The 26,489-nt window shown below is 39.4% G+C and overlaps 1 protein-coding gene across 3 annotated transcripts in view; it reads right to left on the bottom strand.

Moving 5' to 3' along the window:
• LOC124156306 (probable JmjC domain-containing histone demethylation protein 2C) overlaps positions 1 to 26,489 on the bottom strand; it is a 622,610-nt gene that overhangs the window by 390,564 nt on the left and 205,557 nt on the right. For all 3 annotated transcript variants that reach the window (XM_046530772.1, XM_046530774.1, XM_046530773.1), the window contains exons 3-6: positions 22,554 to 22,673; positions 12,445 to 12,702; positions 11,237 to 11,321; positions 7,511 to 7,620 (exon numbers count right to left, since the gene is read on the bottom strand). In XM_046530772.1, coding sequence (XP_046386728.1) covers positions 7,511 to 7,620; positions 11,237 to 11,321; positions 12,445 to 12,702; positions 22,554 to 22,673 — 573 coding nt within the window. The remainder of the gene's footprint in view (positions 1 to 7,510; positions 7,621 to 11,236; positions 11,322 to 12,444; positions 12,703 to 22,553; positions 22,674 to 26,489) is intronic.

Below are 26,489 nucleotides of genomic sequence, written 5' to 3'. Positions count from 1 at the left end.
TCCTAGCTTCGAAGCAGGGAGTCTTCTGCGGGCGATTGAGGCTAAAAACTTATCATATAGTGTGCCCTTTCAGGACTCATTTGGTGGACGTCTAACACATGAAGAAATCTGATAGAAAATTTACCTGTACCTGAACTTATTGTGTTAAATTGTAAGTAATTTTTATTAACTATTTATCAAATACACCAAGGACTAAATGCGCCACGAAAAAATTATTAGGGTTAGCTTATACAATTCATCACTTTGAACCGGATCGCCGTCCATGGATAACGTGCCGAAGAATTTAACCTGATGTGGAATCTCTCCATTATTATTGTAGTATTCTATCGATTAAGGTAGGTTTCCATGGAGTACTAAAGAAGTGATCAGGGAGCCTCCCTTTCCTTCTAGCACTGCCTTCTTCAAATCACTGTAAGGCCTACTCCCTTTCAATCTATCTAAAATTCCTATTCTCTTCCTTCCCATTCCTCGTTTACCTAACATTCTACCCCCTAGCACCTTTTTCAACATCCCCTCCCCGCTAAGTACTCCCTCCATCCATACCATCTGTCTCCTCCCTATTTCATCTAAAAGCTGCCTCTCCTCACCGATCATGAATTCCTCTATTTGGAAGAATATATCAATTACATTTAAAAAATGCGACTGAGGACTTAAAACTCTTAATCTAGCACTTAACCATGCATTTCACATGGTCTCCACTTCCATTCCTCCCCTTTGTCTCTCCCGCATGCATGTATAGTTCCGCCATACATGTTTAGTTCTTATTGTTCCGCCTCTACCTCAGTGGTTCCCCCGCATATAGGTCGAGGCTTCCTCTCACAAATTGCTTCCTCCTGTTCTTTTTCACACAGTGTATTTTTCGAATGGACATTACCAGGGCAGCCGTTACTTTCCAGGGGATTCCGATGCAGAGCAACTTTGGCGAGTTAGGAACGTAGGGTTGCAACTCAAGGTAGTAGGACAAGGAAGAGGCCCGCAGGGAGGTAAGAGACCCAACCTGTCCCAACGAGAGGTGATGTGTTACCGGAGGTGCGCAGCGGGGCAGTTCCCATGAGGACGGACTCTCGTGTGCTATCGCTAAGAGTCCGGGGAGTCGAGTGGATGCGCCGAGGAATAACTTAAGGGGTAACCGGCGACCGAAGTATATTCCAACTCGTCGGAAGTGCTGAGTGCTGTTTTAACGTGTTGACCATAGCCCAAACGTAAGAGCCAACCTACGGACATAATGTATTAAAAGGATATTAAAAATTAATCAAATCGTTTCGAAAAAAAATATACTGTTGAATGCTCGCAGAAACTGACAGTAACTCTGCAGAAATCCTATAATTAAGCTTTACAGGGACCATTGCAATTATGGCTCGACCTATCACTTTCTGCATCGAACGGTCATTTCCACCGTCCCTTTTTCCGTCACTTTCCGTATCTACTGCCGTCGTTCAATTGATAGCCAAGCGCGGCGTTACAAACGCTGTTAACGTCCGTGCGACCTGATTAGTTGAAGGACGGTGGCAGCGATGGTTTCAGCCGTGGAAAAAGGAACGTGGCGAGTGATGAAAAAAGGGATGGCATTTCCATGGAGAAAAACGATAGCGTGAAACGGTCATTTCGTCCGCCATCATTCGAGTGATCACTGGAACCGTTCCTCGAGAACGATGGAAAAAATATAACTGATAACTTCAGGATTGACTCAGTGAAACCTCTCCACACTGGAAATAAAGGAGTAAAACTTTGTCAGGTTCACTATTATATTAATATGGGCACGACACAACGTTACGAAACCCCGGTCGTGCCTATATTAATATAATAGTGAACCTGATGAAGTTTTACTCCTTTATTTTCCAAGATGGAAAAAATGATCGTGGGATTCAGGCTTTACTACATTGAAGGGTCCTAATTGAAAAAAGAAAGGGATCCAAACCAAAGCACATACCTCTTTCCAACATTGTAAAACTGACCCCCAACTGAAACAGATGGAATAGTTTCCAGCTCGAATGATGCCACCCAACCCGAATACCGATAACCCAGAAATTATTTGGTCACCGCAAGCGCGACTCCAATTCACCGAAAAACCTAAATAGATTTTCCACCGGCAAGCTGGAATGCAATCCACCCGCTGATAATACAGACTGCTGGTGCGGAATGTCGGTTTCGTGGGGGAACATTTATGCAAACGAAAACAAACAATTAGGTCCGCGGGCCACGTGCAGTTCCGCGAGTTATAGCCGATGCCCGCAACGGAGTTATCACCCCCAGGGTTTCGGAAAAAAAGCGTGTTTCGACGAGCACTGTGGCGATTCACGTGGGATGTATGCTAAACGATCCCATTGCCGTTGCTCCGGTCGATAATTTCGTTCGCTCCGACCCACTCCCCAGTGCACGGCGGAATCCGCGGGGTGGAGCGGAGGGTTGGGCGTGACGGTGAATGATGACCCCGGGGGATTTTCTATCTCTCCTCTCCCACCTCCAAAACATCCGAGCCGCAAAATTGAAAACGGGCAACAGAGCCAAAGGCGGCGGCGACAAACACGCGTCCGCCCCGTTTTGTTCGACCGAGAGTAAACACACCACCATCCCCCGCAAAAACACCTGCGTGCTCCAAGCCTATGGACGTGGACGGAGGCGGAAGTAGCCACGTGACAAGGGTCCAGTACCACCACGGTTTTATTATTAATGAATTATTCTACCGATTAAGGTAGGTTTCCATGGAGTACTTGAGAAGAATTCTGGGATCCTCCCGTCCCATCAACCACTTCCCTCTTCAAGGCCTACTCCCTTTCATTTTATCTAAAAATCCTATTCTTTTCCTTCATCTCCCTCGTTTACCTAGCATTCTACCCTCTAACACCGTTTTAAACATCCCTTCCCGCTAAGTAATCGCTCCATCCACACCTTCTGTCTCCTCCGTATCTCATCTAAAAGCTGCCTCTCCTCACCCAACATGTCCAGCACTTCTTCGTTCCTTTTCCTCTCCGTCCATTTCACCCTCTCCATACCCACATCTCGAATGCCTCCAATCTTCTCTCATCATCTTTCCTCAGTGTCCACGTTTCCGCACCGTAGAGAGCTACACTCGAAATCAAACTCTTCACTAACCTTTTCTTTAAACTCTTAAATAACGATCCTCTCAGACGCTCCTTCCTGTTCATGAACGCCTCCTTTGCTAGTGCAATTCGCTTCCTGATGTCCTTGCTACAGTGTCCGTTTTCCTCTATGTGCTGCCCAAATAGTTTAATTGCTCTACCTGCTCAAGTTTTCCCCCACCTACTTTTATCTTGAGTCTCACATTCCTCGCTCGCGATGCTTTATAAAACCGCATTACCTTAGTCTTCTGGTAATTAATCATCATCCCATACTCCTCGCAACGCTCGTATAACGCACCAACAAATGCCACCACGTTAGCAACAATATGTTGCCACGCACATTTGCGCTCTGGAGTGTCAAAGGTTGAGGACAGAGGCAGATTAATGGGGGCCGCTTCCCTGTAATTTAAGGAAAAATTGAAAATATGGCAATCTTTAAGGAGGTTCTCCGATTAACGTTTCTTTTTTTATTTCACCACCTTAAAAACCGATACAAATGATTGGTGAATAGTCGTAACGTGATATCAGTCCAGTGTCACCACGTTCGCAACACAGTATGGAGACATATTTCCACGCACATTTGCGCTCTGAATTGTCAAAGGTTGAGGGAAGAGGCAGATAAAGGGGGCCGTCATCCAGTAATTTATCGAAAAATTAAAAAGATGACAGTCTTTAAGGCGGCTCTCCGATAATTTTTTTTATTTCGTCATACTAAAAAACGTCGACAAAAAATTGACGAAAACCTAAAAGTCGCTTGGCCCATGCATATCCGGCCTCAGATGCATTGTCGCTATTAGGAATTGGATACCACCGAGGGCTCGTGGAAAGTGATGAAGCGCACTCCCAACCCACAAAAAACTACATTTATCCGCTACTGTTTGAAGAGAAAACCAAAATCTGGATCGCGGAAACTAAGATGATGAATATCTCGCTCTTGATCTATTGCATAAAGTCACTTTTCAAATTTTATTTCTCAAGTATCATTTACCCAAACATCTAACAATTTTAAGGAAGTAAGTAGTGGATATATTTCAACAATTGCCTGTATTCCCAATATGAACAAATTAAACCAGAAAAATTAATGGAGTAAACATTTCACAGTTGAGAAACAGTCAAATTTTGACCCTACTCCATAAACAGACTCACTTTTTCGGGCGATCCAGAGTTTTTCTTTACGTTCCCGTCAATTTAGTAGCATGGAAGTTATGGAATGTTCATATTTACAGGAGATAAAAATCACCCTTTGATTTAAAAAAAATGTGATGTTTAGAGATTTTTGTAATTTTTCTTGACATTCGATGAAGTAACAGGCAACGAAATTCCAGAACTTTTCAGGGTTTCCAGAAAACTGGGCAGTATGTAATACATAATGTAAAGAGTTCAAGATGATGACTTAACAAGTAATGCACCAAGAAAAAAAACGAAATACTACCGGTTCATAGGAAATGATGCATCATCTTAAAAATGCCGAGACTGCGAGAGCCGAACTAATCATCGGTTACAGCCAATAAGAAGAAATAACACTCAGTTTACAACTGAGCGAGACAATGACGCCAAAAGCCGGGTAGTGATGTTATAAATAAAAAATATAAAACATGCTAATCGAGAAATTTAAAGGCCAGAAAAGCGATATATATTCCCAGGAACTCGCAGGCTCCAAACAATGCATTACACCTCGTTGATGGCATTTTTCAAAAGTATTTACCATGCCAGGAATATATATGAACCAAATGAAAGGAGACACCAGATAAGTAATTGCCCGATGCAGAAACTAAAAGGTCATCGTCTTCTGTGGCCTATTAGCCCTCCGGCAGGTAGGGGAAAAGAAAGTATGAGTGACGCACGCTGCTTCTAACGCAACAAGAAGGTAAGTGACAGCAAGAAGCAATAGTGTTATGCGCACGTGGCATTCGTACCACGCAACAAATGCGATAAATAGAAATATCCTAAGCCAGGACAACAAATGCCTCGAGGCTCAAGAGTGCGGCCTCAGACCGATAGGTCAACTTTCCCCGGGAAAGGTGAATGAGTAATTGCAATATATGATTCATCGTCCTTCAAGGCCATGGACTCCTTAATAACTGCGCACGGTTATTTCTGACACTTCGTAATAATCACTCTTTCAAGTTAGGCAACTTGAGATGATGGGAGAGCGAGTTCCTCAACCGTTATCCAACTCAATTATCAAGTCATCGAGTCGATTCAATATAGTTTCGGAAATAATTAATGCCACAAGTCGAAACGAGTAAAACACTAAAAAATTCAAGGATTATAGGACCACTTTTTTCCCATATACACCCGATCTTTTATTTGAAATTTCAGTTCCCATCAGACAAATGTTTTGGAGATGACGCATGTAGGATACACTGAAACTGGCGACTTAGGGGATTAACTAGAAACAACCACACTCCTTAATTTTTAAGAAAAGACTTTTCGCGGAGACCAATAAAATTGAACATTTTTAAATTGATTGGCATCCATAGAGACGACACAAAGAATTTATTTCCGACTAGAGACCCTCAACTAGGGAGTAAATATATATTGAAAATAATTTTTAAATGCAAAATTTGTCTTTCGGGGGAGTGTGGTAGACACTTATTGGAATTATTCCAATCGCCTCCATTGTTAGTGGTTGATTCCGATTGCTTGGCGGTGCGATCGGAATTAATTTTGTTTGAAAATCTTCGTTACACTAAGAAGGAACAAAGTCGGCATATGAACAACTGATAAATAATCCCGATCAGTATCAAGCACAATCCTGACGGACTAAAGGCTCTTCATATAGAGTACACATATTGCCTCAGATTCCTGCAAGTCCTTTCGCCAAAGCTGACGTCTGAATACGACACTAATTAGGAAACTATGCGAGGATATGACCCCACGAGTACGATCATACCAAAACACACAACCCGGGCAAAACAATATCAATACCTCACGAGTGGCGCAAAGGGTAACAGAGGGGAAACACAAATTTAATTCTCCAGAACAGAGCCAGCATCCACGCCATTACATCCCCAGGAACAGCAACTCATCCCAAAGAACGGCGCTACTTCTCCCCGTGCCTCGCATGCCAATCCCATATCCAACAGAAGCGCTCACGAATTTTATATCTAAGACTCGCTCTGGTTAGCTAAAAACCCTCACGGTTGGACACTCGGCGCACCAAGGCGCCAAGAAACATAGAGCACGGACAGCGAAGCCCCGTGATCGGCACGGAAAGAAATCTCGCACTTCAAATGCCTCCGGGGGAGGCGCGTTACGCATCACGGCTCCTGGCCATCGAAGCGCGTCCTACGTACGTTCGAGGCCGGAGTTTCCCAATAAATATCAACGGTGGGGGAAGGGTTATACTGTAATGCCCACGGGAGATCGTAAATGCATAATTTTTATTTCGTAAAGGCCTGGCGTCGTTAGAGCTGGGGCCGTGAATTATGACTAGAAACTTTCCTGAGCGCTCAAAGAGACCCCCGAGGAGTTCGTGAGCAGCTGGGAACTAGTACAGAGGTGCCGACACCCTTCTTCATCATCCACATGACCCCACAAGACATCGCACCAATGGGTTCATGAAGCGTAACAGCATTTAACTACCACATAGTTAAAAATATGTTTTAATTCGAGGATGAAATTACATACTTCGTGCTTAATGTCGAATTCCCACTAGTAGGGTTTCCGTCTATAGAGTATTTAAAATTTATTATTGAAAAACATTCAACTCATGACTTACTTCATTAGGTAAAGTTTCTTACAGCTACCTCGAACCTAAGGAAAATCTCTGCTGATTGATCTAAACAACTAAAATAACAGTTTTAAATGCTCGTGAACATTATATAAAAACACTCTCCACTTAACCAGGAAAGATAAAACTATTAACCCTCGGCCTCCACCTGCTCAATACTTATGTGAACTCCACCTGGGGTCTTTTTTGACCCCAAGCCGTATATTTATAAACAGAGTTTTAGAAATAAGTTTTAGAGTTTTATAAACAGAGAAATTTATAAGAGTGATCGCAAAAAAACGCAATCGAGTTGAAGCTCTATTAATACAAAGTATTGGAAAGAAAATAAGATCACGAAAAAATACAGAATTATTGAAAAAATGGGACTTTAAGCAGATTGAAAACATTTTAAAAATCGAGAGAAGAAAAAAATGAACAATTCATAGCGTAAAAATAACAGAATACACTAAATAGACTGGACTACTGGCATCATAAACATTTTGTTTAGTGGTTGGAAAACAATCCTAATTTGAAATATGGGAAAAATAATTCAAACGCTCCTTCCATATCAATTTTATTTCCAAATTTTTGTCCATAATCCCAATGAGAAAATATACCTACCTATGGGCAGCAACAGCAATTCACGCGCGATGCGATCGTGAGCAAGAGTAATAAATCACGTGGCTGATTGCATCGAATAAATAAGGGCACATACCGTGGCAGTGAGGTGGCCGCTCCCGCTGAGGCTGCTGTTGATCGTTGTCGCTGACCGAGATCTTCTCGACGTTATCCCGGCATTCTCTCCCCGCATTATTGACTCCACGACTGCAGAGAGAAATAAACAAGGCATTATTTCAGGTCTTCAACACGGAAGCATGCCGTAAATTACAGGGGCGCAGCTAGGAATTAAGGCTGGGGGGGTTTAGTTGCAACTAATATATTCTGATATGATAATAATAATAATATATCTGATAATTGATAATATATTCAATGATATATCTGGGTGTGCGGGAGTATGCAATACTCACCAGGATAAGCGGTACGTGCGAGATTAATAAATTGCGGAATTTTAAGATAAATGGTTCAAAATGGTGAGTTTTACGGCTTTATGAGGGATATTTTATTAATACTTACACTATTTTAAAGTATACCGGGACTAGCCGCGGTGATAACTTTTACGGGAGTCACCCGCAATGCACAGTCGTGCGAAATATCCACAGAGAAAAAATCATTCGCCTTCACCGGGATCCCGGTCAAGGCGAATGATTTTTTCTCTGTGGATCTTTCGCACGACTTACACTATTCTATTAGTAATATCAATCCAATTGAGTAAAATGGGTTAAACTTAAAAATTTCTCCTTGCTCTTGGGGGTTTTATCTCCCAAAACCCCCCTCGCTGCGCCACTGGCAAATTAGGCACATGCAACGCAATGGTATGATGTTTTCTTTCGAAATTCTGGTACATTTTGTTACTTTCGCAAAAATCATCAAATCAATACAGAGGGACAACAAATATTTAGACATAATATACAGGTAACACCAAAACACAACATTTATGTCTCCCCTTGTGCCATCACGGTGGGTTGTGGTAAGGAGGCAATCCCATTGTTACTTAAAGAGTAATCGTGAGAATAATTTTGTTTCACATTCGATTAATGGTAATCACATTTACTTTATTTCGGTAATACTTAAAATGAATGAACACTATTCTAATTTTTAGTTATGAGAGTCTATAGGATCGAGTATTGAATTGATAAAAAGCTTATTAAAATGTTCTATGCTACTTGATTGATGGATGGCATTTTAATTTCATTTAATACAAATTACTAAATTTTATTACAACCTTTAGTTATGAGAGGCTTCATGGTCGATTATTGGGTAGATATAAAGATTATTCAAAGGTAAGTACCAGAAGTAATCAAAGAACAAGTCGCTAATGTACTAGATTTCTTATTGCAATGACATAATACGAGCAGAAATTATCAAGTTACGACAGCTCTGTCGCTCAAAAAGTCCCTTATAGAAGGGTAAAGAAAAGAAAATGTTGCCAAACGAGTACTTCTTTAACACCCGTAGGTCCACAATAATCACACTGAGCAACTAATTAATTGGCTACAGTAAATATGGCGCGGTATTTAACGCTATCGAGTTCCTTTTCTTCACAGACGAAACTTTTCGCAAAAAATATTTATTTAATGAAAGATAGGGGTATTTGACCATTTTAAAGGAGATTATAATTTTGGGGATAATTTCAAATATCACGCATCAAATCATTAACTAATTACCCAGTTATGACTAGTAATTAAATAAAAGTAGTTATCACTAGCCCACTTCCAGGAAGTTCCTTACAATCGATCCCTTAAAAATTGAATCTCCCCTTGCCCACTCATCAATTTGTTGAATAATTTCACACAAAAATATTAAAGTCGTCTCAGCCTTAGACCACAGGTACAAAAATGCTATTTTACATTGGCTATCTCCTTCCAGACACGGTTAGCAGAGAGTGTTGCTATCCCTGGGATTTAAAACGTATTTGTGAGGCATCCATCGCCATTCCAACACTCCAGCACCACATTGGATACACCAAGCACTCATAAAATCCACGTCAGAACGTCGCCCGTATCCCGGACCAACCCACATATATGTAGGTCAGGTGGGATTCTATATCTATAGCGCGAGAACAATCGCAATCAGGAGTATTGCTTCCCCGCCCCAATGATGAAGGGGCACTCTCTACTAAATCAATAACCCCTAACCCTTTTACTCCCCCGGATACAGTTGACATTAGTTTGATAGCATGTCCAAACGGAGACCCGGTTTAGTGAACTGTTCTTATTACATATACATAACGCGAATTTTTCTTATTTTATTTATCATTATTAGTGATTATGCAAAGTAATAATAAACTCGATGATTTGAGAAAGTATAATCTAATGGATTATAGAGACCCAAATATGTTTAATTCGTTTAAATAATTATGTAACATTTAGGCACAATATGATACCAACCAGTGGCGCCGACTCCATGGGGCTTGAGGGGGCCCGAGCCCCCTCAAAGATTCGTTTGGGGGGGCGGAGCCCCCTCAATAATTCAAGAAAATAATTAAGTTATATTATGCTTTGTGAAATCACAAAAATATATTGTTAATTTTTATTTCCCATGTTCGACGATAGTTACCTTTTAAATAAATTCAACAATGTGTGTTGAAACAAATAATTATAAGGTTAAGCAGGTGAACTGAATCAAGTGGTGTGAATCATGGTAAAGTTTCGGTGCTGCGACACACTTTGGATTTAACCTCTTCCCGGGGAAAGACCTCCGATATGGGCCCCCTCAATATTTTTTATAAGTCGGCGCCCCTGATACCAACCCCACATAATATCAACTAATCAGTGAATAAAAGTAAAAAAATATGCCTCTAACGAATAAACCGAATGATTCTATTAATTTACATACGAAATGATTGCATGAGGAAACAGAATATTAGTATCGGTCTGAATAAGGCAATCAATACGTAGGGTCTTTTACGGCGTCGTCAATGAAAGAGAACTTCCGCTAAAAAATAAGTGTTTATAGAAGAGAAAAATATAACACTCAATAGGTGAAATGAACGTTGCTGAATTGAGCTCCCTTATTTTTTTAAGAAAGAAATAATCTCAACACAAAATTTTTAAGTAGCAAAGGAAAGTCTGCCTCGAGATTTTTCAGAAAATATCGTTTACCTCCTCAGCTAAATAATGGCAACTGACCAGCTTTCGGAGAGGTAAATAAACAAATGAGGAGATATACGAATAGATCATTCAACAATTCTCTCATGATATTAATTCAAGATACCAATTTAAGTATCCATAAACCTTTACAGGCCCTTTTCATAATTAGACACAGATTAATCATTTCCACCTTCAATACTACAATTCAAAGGAGAGTTGGAAGAAAAACACTTTTATCAATAAATAGCGCGCTCTTCGCTCGTACAACGAAATTATGTATTTCAAAAAAATATCAATGAAAAGAAAAAAATAGTATCAAAAGTGAAGTTCATAATTATACTTTTCAGTAACTCTTGTAAGTCAAGGATGCTGCGCAGTTTCTGTTCCAAGTTGGCATGCAAACACTGAATAAATTTTACTACTTTTAACGGCATTGGATCTATTTACATAACTATTCTTAAGACATGATCTGTATCAACTTTTCAATTTATTTTACTCCTGAGTTTAGATTAGTCTTCACCGTGTGCGCTTAATGTAATTTTCAAGTTCTTACAATGACAATAAATAAGATAAAAAGAAATAAAAACATTAGGAAATATGCAAATTGATAACTATATACAGTATGGTAACAATGTGCTAGGGAAAATATACGTTCCACTAAAGCAGGATATTCCACTACCACACACACATAATACCATGAAAAATCAATTTAAGTCAGTGCAACCAATTACCTCCGTCTCCGATTAGCCTCATCTGCACCAGGCGGGGATCTTCGTTGTGTTCCTCGAGAACTGTGTCATCCGTGACAGTCAGCTCCTGTAATGCAAATGAGAGGGGTGACTGTAGACTTAAACAAGGACATCGTGGCTCACATGATTATTAAGGTCACATGGGTGAGAGGAAAAGATGTTATTTCCTTTGCTCTTCCAAAATAAATATAAAAATGGAATAATTTATAATAAAAATTAATAAAAATAATATAAAAAATGGAGTAAGTACCCTCTAGAGCAGCGGTTCCCAAACTTTTTCTTTCCGCGACCCATTTTAGCTCATTCTTTTTAGCCGCGACCCCCTAAAAATGGTCGTCCAAGTTTAAGTAAGTTTTTCACCATATTATTAGTATCTCGCGACCCCTTTCCGAACGGCCTACGACCCCCTTGGGGGTCGCGACCCCCACTTTGGGAACCGCTGCTCTAGAGCATTCAAAGTTCGGTTTATAGAATTTACCTATCGCCCAAGAAAACAGAAGAATGATAGGGGGTTGAGACGCAACGGAGAAGATTTTCACATGAAGTAAAACAATTTTCATCGAGCCAAAGTGGTTCAACACCATTATCACACTTAAGGTGAACTTCAAAATACGATTGAAGCTGACTTGAACACGGGAATAACTAAAGTTTACAATATGAAATAAAAAAATTAAATAGTTACACGTAGAGAAAACTGACTCAAACAATAGATATTTGTGTCAAATCAAACCTAAGTTGATGGCTTGTTATCGTATAGTTTATAAAATATTGAGGAAATAAATATTGTAGTTAAACTAATAATAATATTTGGAGCAAGACAATGTGGACAGGCTGGCAATACTTCCACGGTCAACCCTATACTATTACTATCAATATCAGTTCTTTTATGATGATCACTTTCATATATTTCAAGTTCAAATTATTCAATTAGATTAGATAGAGATTTCATTGCTTCCGTCGACCCGATATCACACAAAAGTACACTATGGTACACTTTATTCAGGAAACGTAATTGCCTCGGTCGAGAATTTGGATTCCATGATAAATGAATAACATACGTATCTGGTTAAGTATTTTCTTATACATGCCAAAAGCATGGATATGCATTGAGCAGCAATGACAGGTTTCCAGCATATTTGAGAGAGTCTAAAAGATAGGCTAATTAATGTGTGGAATGGAAGCATAATTACCCTCGTAGATTCGTTGTATCCCACGATGACCGCCGTGTACCACTGGGTGGTTCCCTCGGCCCGGTACACCTCGACGCGGTATCCCACCAGCACGCTAGGCGTGGTCAGGAGGATACGCTGACCGTCCTGAAACTCGGTCCAGCGCCGCACAGCAGCGCGCACCTCGTCAGGAGAGGCCCTAGGAAATGACTTCCTGCCGCCGGCATAGCAACCTCCTTTGGTGGTGCAGTTAACCGCCAGCATTTTTGGATCCCATTCCTGCAAGAAAGGAAAGCAAAATCAGCATTTATATGACATACCTCTGTACATCAATGATAGTCTGGAGAAAATCACTCCGGAGTAGCTCCAATGGTCAGTAGGAGCAATGCTTCAGCCGCCTGTGGGTTCAAGATTATTGAGGGTCCAAGAGGCAAAACGACGATTTCACTTTTACAAATCGGTAATTTTGTTCATTGTTGTTTAAGTTTTGCTTGCTATTTGTAAATTGTTTTCTTTGTAATTACAAGTCCTTTGTAATTGACATTATGCTGTTTTTGGACTCCATTAAATAAATTAATTAATTAAAAAACTTCACCAACATTCGAGTGCATTTAAAAACCTATTGAAAGTTGAGGGACCCCCAGATACAAGAAGAAGAAATTTGTGAATGCATAATCAGCAATACGATTTTTCTCTCTACAACTAGGAACTGAAATAGGCGCCAATTAGCATCGCAACGTTGCTTTAAGTGCACAGTAAGGTAATCAAAATATCCGATTCTAAAAGTTGGTTCATTTATCTACCACCGAGAGTTCATCTAATCCACGGCAAAGCATGATTCCCATATTAATACCACAAAAAATACTCAACCCGAAAGAAAGAGTGCAATCGTTCGTCTTGAACATCACTATCATTAATCCCTGAACAGGTCGCGGCGTGCCACATTTTCCACTGTCGGCAAATGAAACGCTGTTAGACTCCTATTAACATTTATTAGGTGCAGATGTCACGCTTGAGTGACATGTGCAGCAAAAGCGGCTGGATGAGTGACGAGAAAAGTATAACACAGTAGAGCGAAAATGTTAATAATTTGGTGATGCCATGCACCGAACACATGAGAGTGCACTGAAGACAGATGCAGAATTAGGTCATGAAAATTGAAGTACTGATGACAGACTCTATGCAGAATAAATAACACTGCGTTAATTGGCAAATTCTGCGAATGTCTAAATGACTGAAAGGAAAATAAAACCAGCCCTTCATTTGATTCTGGCCAGAATTCGATTACTCAATTATTCACTGACAAATTAAATACTCGAGCCATATAAGACGGTGTTAATAAATACTGAGACCGATTTCGACGCTGATTAAAGCCAAGTTCCTGTTATGGTGCTTGTAGTCAAAATTATAAGTAACGCGACATAAATAAATGAATCGAAAATCTAGATACAAGTCATTGAAATTAAATGGAAAATATTGACGAAATAACTAAAACGGTAAAACCGCAAAAACAAGCACCACCTTCCTGGTCTCGTTGGATATTTATTTTCAAGAGGCCAAGGTGGTGAGAGGGGAAAATTTATAAGGCGCAAAGCCTCGGTTAGTCGGAGTGGAAAGACGCTGAGAGATGATGAAACGTAGTACTTTAGGGAACAAAGGGATCTGGAGTGGATGGAAGAAATTTCTTAATTACGAAAGAAGCACGCTCGGGAAATCCTACGAGAGCACTGCAGAGGGAAAACAGGCGCGAAATGCCAGCGTCTTATTATCAACGACCTTCAGCTTTTCGGCAACACAGGAAATTCTATGAGGTGCCCGCTAAAGAGTACTGAATTTTCTTTGAAAACTATTCACCCTGTTTCACAAAAAAAAATGTTTTATTAATCTAACGAAAATTTTAATAAGGTAAAGATTTATAATACAATAACACATAAACAACTGGGCCAAAGTATGATAGGATTAAAAAGTTTTTTATTTTGAGAATATAAGAGTGAAATTAAGGACAATAAAGATAGCTACACACTAAATCATCGAAGTGTGACGTAAACAGAAATAAGGTAAGTATGTCATTAAAATTTTAAATTCGAAATTTAATTAAGGTCTAAAATTTCCATTTCCTTGTATAAAGGGATTTCGCATAAACTTCATTTTAATAAACGACCTATGCAGATGATGACGGTACCTCGAACAAGGGTTGTTTTAATGAATTCATACTTCGCGGAATTAAAAGGTTAGGCACTTCAAACAATTCATAATTCTGTTGTATACAGTAAAAGCTACTTCCGACAAGTGATTGATTGATTGTCCAATTAATGAAATTTTTGGTGTGAACAAATGAGATATGACGAAAAGTCATAGAATCGACCCCCTCCGAAATCTTCTGAAACCCAAGGAAAAATTGTCGAAACAATACAGTCTCTATCTTGTTTAGTGTTGCCGACTGCCTTTATGCCTCAAATTTTTCAAATACGTCATTTTTCGAATATAGATCACGTGATGCGCCGAGAGAACAATCCTCACACCAATCGGAGCACTTTTAATGTCGGCCAAATCGTGCAATTTCACTATTTCATGATCTCAAAAACGGAGGAAGATACGGTGTTGAGTCATAGGTTTCAACAAAAATTGTAATAACTGGCAGAGATGCCATAAAAGGGCGCTGGCTTTTTCCCAAGGGAAAGGCAAGCAGAGCCCACCCTAGAGAACCATTTCTTTAAATTCAAACATGAATTCATCGATTACACATTTTAAAGTACGTACATCCGTCCGCGAATATTGACGTCAGTTTCGCTGAACATCGAGTCCGTCAAAATTTCGTTATTAGCCTTATAAACGCGGACGAATGTACGCAAGCATGTAAAGAGCACATAGTGAAAGCCATGGTAAACTTTAGAGCTACCGAAGCCTAAGGATATATTGTTTGATAAAAGATTAGGACAAATCTGAAACCCATCCAAGCAATAAAAACTACAAGTTTTCACACAAATCAAATTTACCTACGAGGTTGAAGCTGTTTATGGGCTTACAAAGGACCACTATATTTTAGAGATAAAATTAAAATAACTGGCAATTTTGCACTCTAAATTATCCAAAGTCCACTTGCCAACAGTTAGTATTTCCTTTAAAAAGTAAAACCACGCAAGGTTATAACAACGGAAAAAACACGCATCGATTAATTTTATCAATTACTGTTACTATCCTTAGTAGTAGGAGGAAAAAAATGAAATTTTAAGCGTCTCTAATGGCAATCTTTTTTCTTCATTTTTTTCGTGATCACGTCTACCGTAGTATGACGGTAAATTGAGGATATTTTCCTCGTCACCTGAGAAAAACTCCTCTACGAATTTACTAACAAGTAAATTTAGCCTATAAATTGCTCCACGCTCCTGAAAATATTACCATTCTCACTCGCCGAACATATTGGAAACGCTGCACTTTCCTCGTGAAATTCATTTATTTATTTAAATAACCTTTCACATACAGCCGCGACGACAATTTATAGTGAAATTTAAAAAAAACATGAATCAGAAAAATCACCATAACAAAATACAAACTAAAAAAGAATAAATCAGAGAAGAGAGGAAAACATCCCATCCCAAGATGGGACAAAACTTGAAATATATGGCCGACACATTTGTCGTAAATATCGCGCATAATGATTATGACGAACATCGAGATTATAAATATCGCATTACGGGTACAAGTTCAGAGCGATCGATTTATTCCCAATACTAACTATACACTAATTATAATCGTGAGGAACAGCATTTAAAAGTTATCAATTTGATGCATCGTATTGTCAAGAACTTAAATGTCGATTGATAGCCTTATTATAACATAATTCTCCGTGAAACTCGGATCGCTCTGTCCATCAGCGAGGCGTGCGACGACTATTGTAAACCCATTAAAAAGCGCTGTGGGTGACAACACATCTTAAGAGTCTGAGTGGAGAATCCCTCTGCAGTAATATTCGTGGCCGGGTGACTGACACGTCTGGGCCGCGAGGGCAAGCGCGAATCATGGGCGAGCGAAAAAAAAAAGAGGGCCTCCTAGCAGAAGAAGCGCCCTTAAGACCGCTTCCTCGCCAGCATCGCGACCGTGCCAAGGTGAAACTCATACCCCTTGGAACGGATCCAAGCCCCGATGGGGAATCCCCACTTGGATCACACAGACGCCCCTCCACCCGCGGCGGCGCGCTTTACCACACAAATAGATAATTTTATTTGTGCCGCGGGAGCGACTCCGCACCTTTTCCTCCCTCCCTCCTCCCCCTCTGGCAGGCTCAAAACAGACTCCCTTAAGCGCATCACGGAGTGCTCCACCGCTTCCCGTATTGCCATGCAAATTGTCTTGGCGGAGCGTTCAGTCGCGCGAATGGACCAAGACGAGGAAATTAAACACTCGCGTCCGCAAAATTACTTCTTTATAGCTCGGTTGCGGGGAATATCGACGCTCGCTAAACACTTAGCTTGACGAAATTAGAAGAATATTGATACTGATTCATCAATGAGTTAAAGAAATTCTTGATCTAATTCTATATGCATATTACAGCACGCTAGACATCCAGGCTGGACCAAGCTGGTCACTAGGAGATAACTTATATGACATTACATGGGATCTTTTTCAAATTTTAAATACATTATTATTATTATTATATAGTAATACATCAACGTGTTTTCGTTATACAGTAAATCGAATGAATTGTAAACCTAATTACACGACTAGGTCAAGCGTAATAGAAGGAGAAAATTGAAGGGAAAGTTCCCCGAGGAACATCAAGAGATAAGTACTCTAAGTACGTAGAACTACATACGAACGAATACCTAAGGGAAGGAAGCACAGAAGACGTAAAAGAACCAGCATTGAACTAACAGAATTAAAGGTCCACAATATAAACACCATATGATTGTAATACTACGCACGTATGTTGTAGTCTTCAGATTTTTACGCGATATTTATCCCATATAGTATCAGGAAATTCTATCCGACCACCTACGGAATAAATTACACATCGTGTACACCGTACAAAAATTCAAAATTCTTTAAAGTAAATAATTTCGAGCACATTATTTATTACATGTTTTCGTAATAATATGTAGCGATACTTGAGTTATGATGGCAAAAAAAATACATTACACTCTTCACCTGTTAATTTTAGTTTTGACAGGATTGTAATCGAATATTCGAAACTCATAGAGAGATGGATGGAAAACGCTCAAAACAAAAATATTACCCATTAATCTACTGTATAAATAAGAAAATGACTGAAGATTATTACATTTTCAAACATTTAGAAATGTATCTAAAAATCATATCAATCGGGATGAACGAACATTCATCTCAAATTAAATTAATAAGGTTATGATGATGATGATAAGATATTAATATTTCGCCATGGAATTAGTATACACGTTGCTGTAGTGGTAAGCAAAAAAAAATTGGGAACACATGATTACGGACCAATGCCTATTACAGATGGATTTCGATAAGCAGGTTAAAATAATTTATAAAACCTTGCGATTTCATGACCAGAATTCTACAACAGTCTCCACAATGGCCTTTGCATTTAAAATCAGTTTTTGGCATTATTTGGAGGCCTAAAATTAAAAAAATTAAGAAGGTGATTAGCGTCCTTAAATATTTTGAAACTTTTTAAAAACTTCAAGGAAAAATAATTTACTACTTCCAGCTTGTTAGACACCACATACCCTTGAGACTATTAATTGTAGTCTTTAAGAGAAGACATGATGAGGTTATCAGAGATGAAAAATTGCTACGTTAAACTAACTAAAACTGAACATTTTCACGCAAGTTAGCTCCATTATACCTGCCTTAACTGACGTATCACGTCTTGCCTACGTCCTTTCAGCGGAAAACAATAGCTTTCAAATGAAGAGTGACAAAGTCCTCCTCACAAATTCACTCAGAAGAATCAAAGCCTCACCCATTCTCATACCTATTGTTTTGCCTTTGATAGATGGCACCCGGAAGAAATGCCTCGCGGCGACTAAATCATGATGAGGTGATTTACGAAAGCGCTGGTCGATAAAACGCCGTCGAGATTGCCCGACATGCTCTAATACCGTGGAATCAATTATAGTTTTACAATAAACACATGTATCACCGCGTTCGGGTAAGCAGACATAAAGATAAACTCTGCGAAAGCTTTCTCCTGAGCATACGTATAGCATATTATCGAGCATACTATCAAAAAATAAACTCTCTTTCAAAACTCTCTTTCTTACTTTCAACATGGGGCTTAAACGATTTCTCTCCTTTGAATGTTAAGTCACAATATACTTTCAAACGAAAACAGGTTGGACACATGTCTACCAAACAAAACAGCATAAGAACAACACAATTTCGGCGAAAGGGCTACAATTAAATCCTAGTCAAGAAGACTTGAGACTAAGCAGCTATAAATTCTGAACTGAACAATTCACCACTAGTGAGGCAGAAGGCTACGATCAAGGTAATAGTATTCGGGCTATGTCATTACATTGGAATTACTTCACTTTGGGGTGTACTTTCCTGCAAATGAAATGATTTTCTTTACAATGAAAAACATTCAATTACAAATTATTCCAGGTTTTTTAAATCAGAAATTCCCATTCAAATGGACCAGAAATTATCAAACAATCATAACATTAGGGGATAAAAGTAGTTGACGATACCGGTACCAGCAGCATGACAAATATTAGGTAAGATTTTTCGTGAACCAAATTATGCCCATTATCGCTATCAGTAAGAAAATCTTTAAAAAAACTAAGGTGATGAATTGTACATTTTTGCAGGGTATAATAACCAACACAATTAATATATTTATACTTTATACTAGTATCGGAGTTACCGGCGACATAAAATGATAGATAATTTTGTTACCGAGTGCTTAAAGTATAAATTGACAAAATAAAGCAAAATATTTTATAATAAAAATCTCATAACCAAAATAACTGGAAATACAAGTAGCGACCTACTAAATTTATTTATTTCACCACCAAAAAAGGCACAAAGGCTTTAATACATTTGCTGCCCTCAATAAATAAATAATCAACAGCTTAAAGATAACGAAATAACTAAAAGAAAAGAGAAAACAAAATGTTTAAACATAAGAGGGGGATTATGGGTTAGACAGTTATCTTCGACTTTGACTTCGGCTTCGATTATATGAGACGTTTAACTTCGAATTTGCAGACGCAGAAAATTTAGGCAACACTTCAAAAGAGAGAAAGTAACAGATGGGCAGAGGAGGTAGACGGCGGGAATAATCCAAGGTAGTATCTTTTTTTCCCCCCATAAAGGAATCCAATCGGATGGATCTAATTCCTCGGTCCACGAGACGTCACGGAAAAGTGGGCTACTCGAGCGGTTCCGGCCAGATTAATCGAGGCCTGGCACGGACCACCGGTCGACACTCCACGATGGAAGTTGGGATAGCCGAGCCAATTTGCGACGGTATAATTTTGGACCGGTGCCATAAGAATTAGAGACTCAAATCACTGATTGCGGCGCTGAAGGACCTGACGTAATTTGCCAATATGGACGACGCATCGAGGATAGCGTTACGATCTCTACATCTACATAATGCCCCGCAATAACTACAAAGCACCGTCACAATAAATAATGAATTGTAGCCCTAAATGGCAACTGAAAGGCATACATAAATACAAATGCATAAAATATATTACCTACAACGTTATGATGCCAAAAAAACAAGAGAAATCAGAAATTATGCCAACAATGCCAATGCTTTGCCAACGTTAGGTAATTGCTTGGTATTATCGGAGCTCTACTTCCGATCTCAGTCGACAGTTGGCGTCTCACTTGTCTGGATTCTCGAATAGGTAAAGGTAGAAGGGACCATCGAGCCTGTCTTTCGAGGGCGTTTCGAGGAAGCCTTGGAAGGAGTGCTGACATCAAGACTTTAAGCCCCGCCACACAGGTCTTCCTCGAGAGTTGGAACCCGCTTCGAAACCGTCCACGCTCGAGTAAACGCCTTGATTAATGGTTTGCATCGCTCTTATACTCGGGGGAACAAAAAAATTCACTTAATGGAGACATCGCGCGACGCTGTCACAAAAATCAAAAACGCAAAGGACGAAGGATGTGAGTGACAGGCATGATATTGCACGGTATCCATGATACGCTGCCTCAGTTTATCGACGAAGATGACGCACTTCTATTTCTCGAGCTACTGAGACACGTGGTACGTAATAATGGACGAAAGTTTCATTGGGAGCGTTAATACATGATGGACACGTGTAGAATTGATTTCATCGTTATTATTAATTTAAAAAATGAGCTTAGTCACTGGGCAAGGTTTCCAATTGTTAATCATTCTATGAATCTGAAATAAATTAATGAGAGTTCGATTATATTTAGTGCTATAAAGCGATGTTTAAATCGCATACATATATCCTAATTATATTAATTAAAATTTCAATAAGATCCTTCTTTTTACACCGATATACTTCCAAGATTTATTTTTTCATAAGCGGAAAATATGGCGATTCAGTGGTACTATACGGTCCGATCAAGAAGATAAAATTTTGTAAAATGAAAAGGATGTAGGTACTCTGACTGACTGAGCGACATTGAAATTTTAGTCTGATTGCTTGAACAAGAACACGAAAAATTATGAATTATTTACGCGTGATAAACTACCGAATGAGACTTTGTTAAGGTTTGATTGGGGAATATTTTTCATCGAAATAAACGAGTCTAAGCTAATGAAATTACTTAGGAAGTAAGATGAACATTCGTTGAATTAGAAAACGAATAAAATCCAAGAGGAAACTTCTTCCCCGCTTAAAAAAACACCGAATTTAAAACCAGCGATAGCAATGAGAGACTTAAATTGCTTCGACGGAGAGAGACCGTTACAGTTTGAAAACTTCGGTAAATCTCGTAAGAAACTATTTGGATAGGGCGCAGGACAAATGAAGTTTTTAAGGGAAACGCGACAAATGGCTGCAGCACTATATACATACGATACGAGATTCTCTAAGATGAGAATAAAAATGTCGCAACTAATGAAAAAACTGCATTTTTAATGAATTCCAGAAGTGCAGGCGACCAATAAGTTTCAAATATATACATTCGTAAACCTAAAGCTCTCGAATGAAAAAAGGGCAGTTACTTGAAGTTTTTAGAGCAAAATTTTTGGGTAAATTCGGAAAATGTCTCAAACCTGGAAGAACTTTCGAGTGCCTAAAATAATCATAGAACAGAGTACTCCAAAATCAAGATTCCACCCTATCAATATTGCCGCAAACGGTTTTATTTATAATACGCGAGGTACTAAGAAGCGCTGTGATAAAATCTGCGTGTAATATTTTATCAAGTTTTTTAGAATTTATAAGAAATAATATGATCCAAATATTTACAAAATACTAAAATTCATAGAATAGTAAGGCGACAGAACGAAGGGGCAAGTGAGCATACGGAAAACAAGAGTCGACAACTTTTAAATGAAATTCCGAGCCGTGCTGTGAATTTTTAATTCGTTCTGCAGACAGGAGCAAATACTTAACCTTATCCCTCAGCCTTTCCGACAACTCCGTCAAGGAAGGGGCAACATCTCTATAACCCAGTGCGACGATTGGGGTATTCAAATTCCATTAAGTAAATGAAAAATACCGTAGTTTACAACGAAAATCGTAACCCACCATAGTAGCTCATCTACCTGCAACAACTGGATAAACAAAACCCATCCAAAATCGCATGCACAGCGATCTTTACCCCGGCCTCGGTGGCTGCGGAATAATTTCCTCACCTGCCGAACCGAAGAGCGTGGGTTCGAGTCCCACCTGGGTAGGTTGCCCCCATCCAGGCCATGGATATTCGTGAAAATTCAATTGTTAAATGTTATGAGAACCCCGATTTAAAGGCCATATAGCGCTATTTTCGGTGGTGTGGCAATAAATGAATTAAATCAATTAATTGAAATAACTAGGATTGTAATAAGTTAGGCAACTATTTACACGAGCTTCCATTTTTGGACACTAATTGGCCCTTGATAGATCCAATCGCATCCAGTTGTAATACCGAAGGTCGTGTCTGAGATGTTAGTATTAAAAGCACTCTGGCCAGTCTCCCGTGAAATCTGGCCGACCAAGCATGCAACTCACCTTGTACGGTTTGAGGCGCGAGGGGTCACGGAAGGTCAGCTCGTGGTCCACGAGAAACTCGACGGGAAGACGTGAGCTGTGCGTCGACATGTCTGAGGTGTCCACCAGAACGAGGAAGGACTGAAAAGAGAGGAAAGGAGGAAGTCAATACCCACACTGTTCAAATAAAATTTAAAGTTAAAAAAAATGCATATGTAGCCTCAATTTCGCGCAAACAAGGCTTAGCTTGCGACCACAATTCACACAAGAATCCAAGACTTATCGCCAAGAAAGCTGAGAAGGAATCGCGATTAGACTACGGGAAATTATGAACGAAATTATTTTATAATTAGCTTTCTTAACCATATCTTCATGCATATTACTAGGCAACGTATCCATTAATTCAATTTATATTCTAAATAAAGGGATAGCTAGTAACTAAATGTGCATTACTTTCATCGGTTAAAAAAATTGGTTACCATGTATAGTTTTCAACAAGATATCGTAGAAACTCTTTAATATTTTTTTATACAACACATCCCAGAATTTTTCCACTGACTTTATAGGCTCACGATGCGTTTTTTTGCACAGTCAACCGGTAGAATACCACATTATTTTCACCCTACTGGTTGTGACTGTATAAAATAACGAAAACAAATAATGGAAGAAATTTTTGGCAATGCCATAAATTTATTTTGAATCCGTTATTAGAAACCGTATCCGAATTACCCCAAAACGTCATTACTTCCTTCTCATGAGAGGTTTCTCAGTTGCCGCGTATTTTATGCTGCCTTCCATCCGTATCCATCATAAACACCTCTTTCAATACGTCTCTCACTCTCGATGCCTACCACATATAAAATATAATCCTCCGATTCATTCATTCGTGGAATACGAACGCTTTCAAGGCCCATCAATAATCCAGCGGATGAATGATGTGGATTGAACTAGAAAGGACTCGATTACAGTCTCATAGCGTCGCGAGAATAATAAATGAAATTCAAGTCTGTCGAGCTGTAATTTGATTAGCCAAAACACATTTGGATGAGAAGAAAATCATGCTCATGACTTCAAGATACGTCCTTCATATCACTACAATCTCCTGAAAATTCCTCAGAAATACATTCAATAACCAGAACGAAATCTTTTCGAGCACGTTAAAACGTGTCATTAGAGACAGCTGAGGAATCTCTTAGAGTCTAAAGGCTTGAATGAAGGAAAGATGAGGAAACATCCAAGGACTGCTTTTAACTTAAATGGGTGCTCAGAAGTCTTACCAATTGAGGAGCATGTTCATTCAATACCATCTTTCAGGCAGAATTAAACGAGTGAATAGAGCTAATTTAGAAACTTGCGCGAAGGAACACATCAACGAGGGCTGAGAGATGGCCATGGTTTAAAAATAGAGAGTGAAATAATTTATAGCTCAGTATATTTATAGCTCATAAGTGGCAATCACACCACGAATGAATCCAACAGTATTAAAAATAATGCCAAATATCAATGGAAAAATCGCAATTTCACACGGATTTAGGCACCACATTAGTAAATGTGGTAGACAATAGGAGAAAATTTATTGGCATCCCTAGGATATTCACACAAATTATAACCATGCCATGAATTTCATAAAGCATTAAAAATACTTCTAACAAATATCACCTTTACCGCATAAAACGAACACGTCTGCAAAATCTCTGGACCCACACAAGACTTCCTGCGAATACACTCTTCGTTTTCTATTACAAACTAATACTTTCATTTTACATGGTTCGTGTCCTCACCACTCTCCTAGTTTCTGGTCTGACCGCATCTCGCTGTCCTGTGTGTTTTGCCTGTGTCTGGCAAGCGAGCGCGCTTCTGATGAAGGTTAGGATGACTTCTGCACGCCTGCTGTGGAATCACCCCATGTAATGGCTTGCACAGTACCTCGTAAATGTAGATGAGACTGACGCAGCATGGTAACTGACACAGTGGGTGGTGATAAAAAGAAAAGTCGTAAAAAATGATTATCGAAATAGATAACGGTACTTACAAAAATAATATATTCACGTAAATTATCTGCAGCAGGGAAAGAGAAGGAAATACCAACAGCAATCCGAGAAAGCTAATAGGCGATATTGTTATTATTTTAAAAATGTATACCTACTCGTTCCTAACCATACTCACAGTAACGGATCCAGAATAGGGACAAGGGGGGGCTAAGTGGGGGTTAACCTACCAGCAGTAGTGGGGGTCCGAAACAATTACAATTCTATCTAGTGTAAATTGGATATACCATGGGGGGGGGCTATAGCCCCCTAACCCCCCCCCCCCCAACAGATCCGCCACTGCTCACTTAAGAGCATGAAATCAGACCGCCAAGACTGAAAAGAAACACGGCGGATGCTGGAGGACTATAAATTACAATGCTCAAATTGGAAATTCTGCGAAGCGTCTTTCCCTCAGCAGCTAGCTTCGGGAGAAATTTCTAATATTCCACAATCCGGAACGATGATCCATGCCACACAGGAACGCTCCTCCGCGACGCAACACGCATCTTAATGGTAACATCACTAGTACGGCCATGATGTAAGACGGGTTACGGTCGGGTACGCTTCTGCCTCCGCCTTTAGGCGACGGCAGCACCTAATTATTCACGGGAAATGCACCGATGATGGCAACGGACCGTGAGCTGTTTGAGAGGAGCAATGAGATACGCTTTCCAGCATTACTCTCCCACCAAACGAAATAAATAGCCGCCATAATTTAAGATTATATCTTTAAAAAATAAAATAAATAAAAAAAATCACGCAAAGACCTCGAGCTACACGTACCCAAAGGGGAGCGCAAATGAAGTCAACCCACAAAAATAAGCCAAAAACGACCATCAAAGAAACCTCAACACTAAATCATCACATTAATATCTCGGCCCTATTTTTATCTCTTCTCCCAAGACCATTCAGGCATAAGGTCTAGGTTATATTTTTTTGGCGAGCATAAACATAAATAATAGTAAAAATAAACAAAAAAAAAACTCCGGGGCTTCTATTTTGATTAACAAGAGGCTTCCGTGTGGGGGACAGAGGGATGATCGCAGCAGAATTTCTGCTAACGTAATTACCGGCCCTTCCCCACACTCGATCCGTCAACTTCCCTTTGAAGTCTTTCATGAGTATGTTTTTTTCTTTCGCTCTCTCCACTCGGGAGATTTTTGGCCGCTCTCCTGGCTTTCCGAGGAAAGAAAGATTGGAGGAAAAAAAGGTAAAGGAGAGGGAGAGTGTGACGGGAGGATAAGAAGAAAGACGAAGGGAATCGAACGAAGCACCAAGAAGTAACTGGGCTTTAAAAACATTACGTGACGCGCCTCAGGCGCGTTGTAGATGTACCGGTGAACCTTGTTCACCCAAACCAGCCAGTTGACATTTGTTTTATATTGCGCAAGTGTTTTTATAGTGGGGGTGACGTTGAACAGAAACTTAAAACTAACAATTGAATTGAACTTAGCAATTTTAAAAAAATATGTATAGTACAGTTTTTAAATTTTATACATACATTTTTTTCATGTAGCAGTTTTCTATTTTTTTCTTTTTGAAGAAAATATGGGGAAATTAAACAATTAACACATTACTATTGTACTTTCTAATTCTACTAGAAGGAAAGGCAAAGAAAAGCGTCATAGGCGAGTAGTTATTGAGGCAGTTTGTATGTAGTTGGAATAGTTGGGAAATGATTCCAGATATCTGTAAGAGTGTGTATTTGGAACCCCGAGTCTGGACTCGGGTGTTTTTTACTCGACTTGAAGGAGCATCGTTAAAGTTACTTTTTAGAAGCTTTTTCTTGACTTCCTTTGGCTGTACATCTGTTTCATCGATTAAATCTTGCTTTGATTTTTAACCCACTTCCCACAGTCGGATCGGATTAAAATATCGCACCATCGATTATGATGATAATACAAAATTCAATAATCAAACAATTCAA

This window comes from Ischnura elegans, chromosome 3 (genome assembly GCF_921293095.1).
Source record: "Ischnura elegans chromosome 3, ioIscEleg1.1, whole genome shotgun sequence".
Taxonomy (NCBI): Eukaryota; Metazoa; Arthropoda; class Insecta; order Odonata; family Coenagrionidae; genus Ischnura; species Ischnura elegans.
This window is presented reverse-complemented; position numbering and strand designations above follow the sequence as displayed.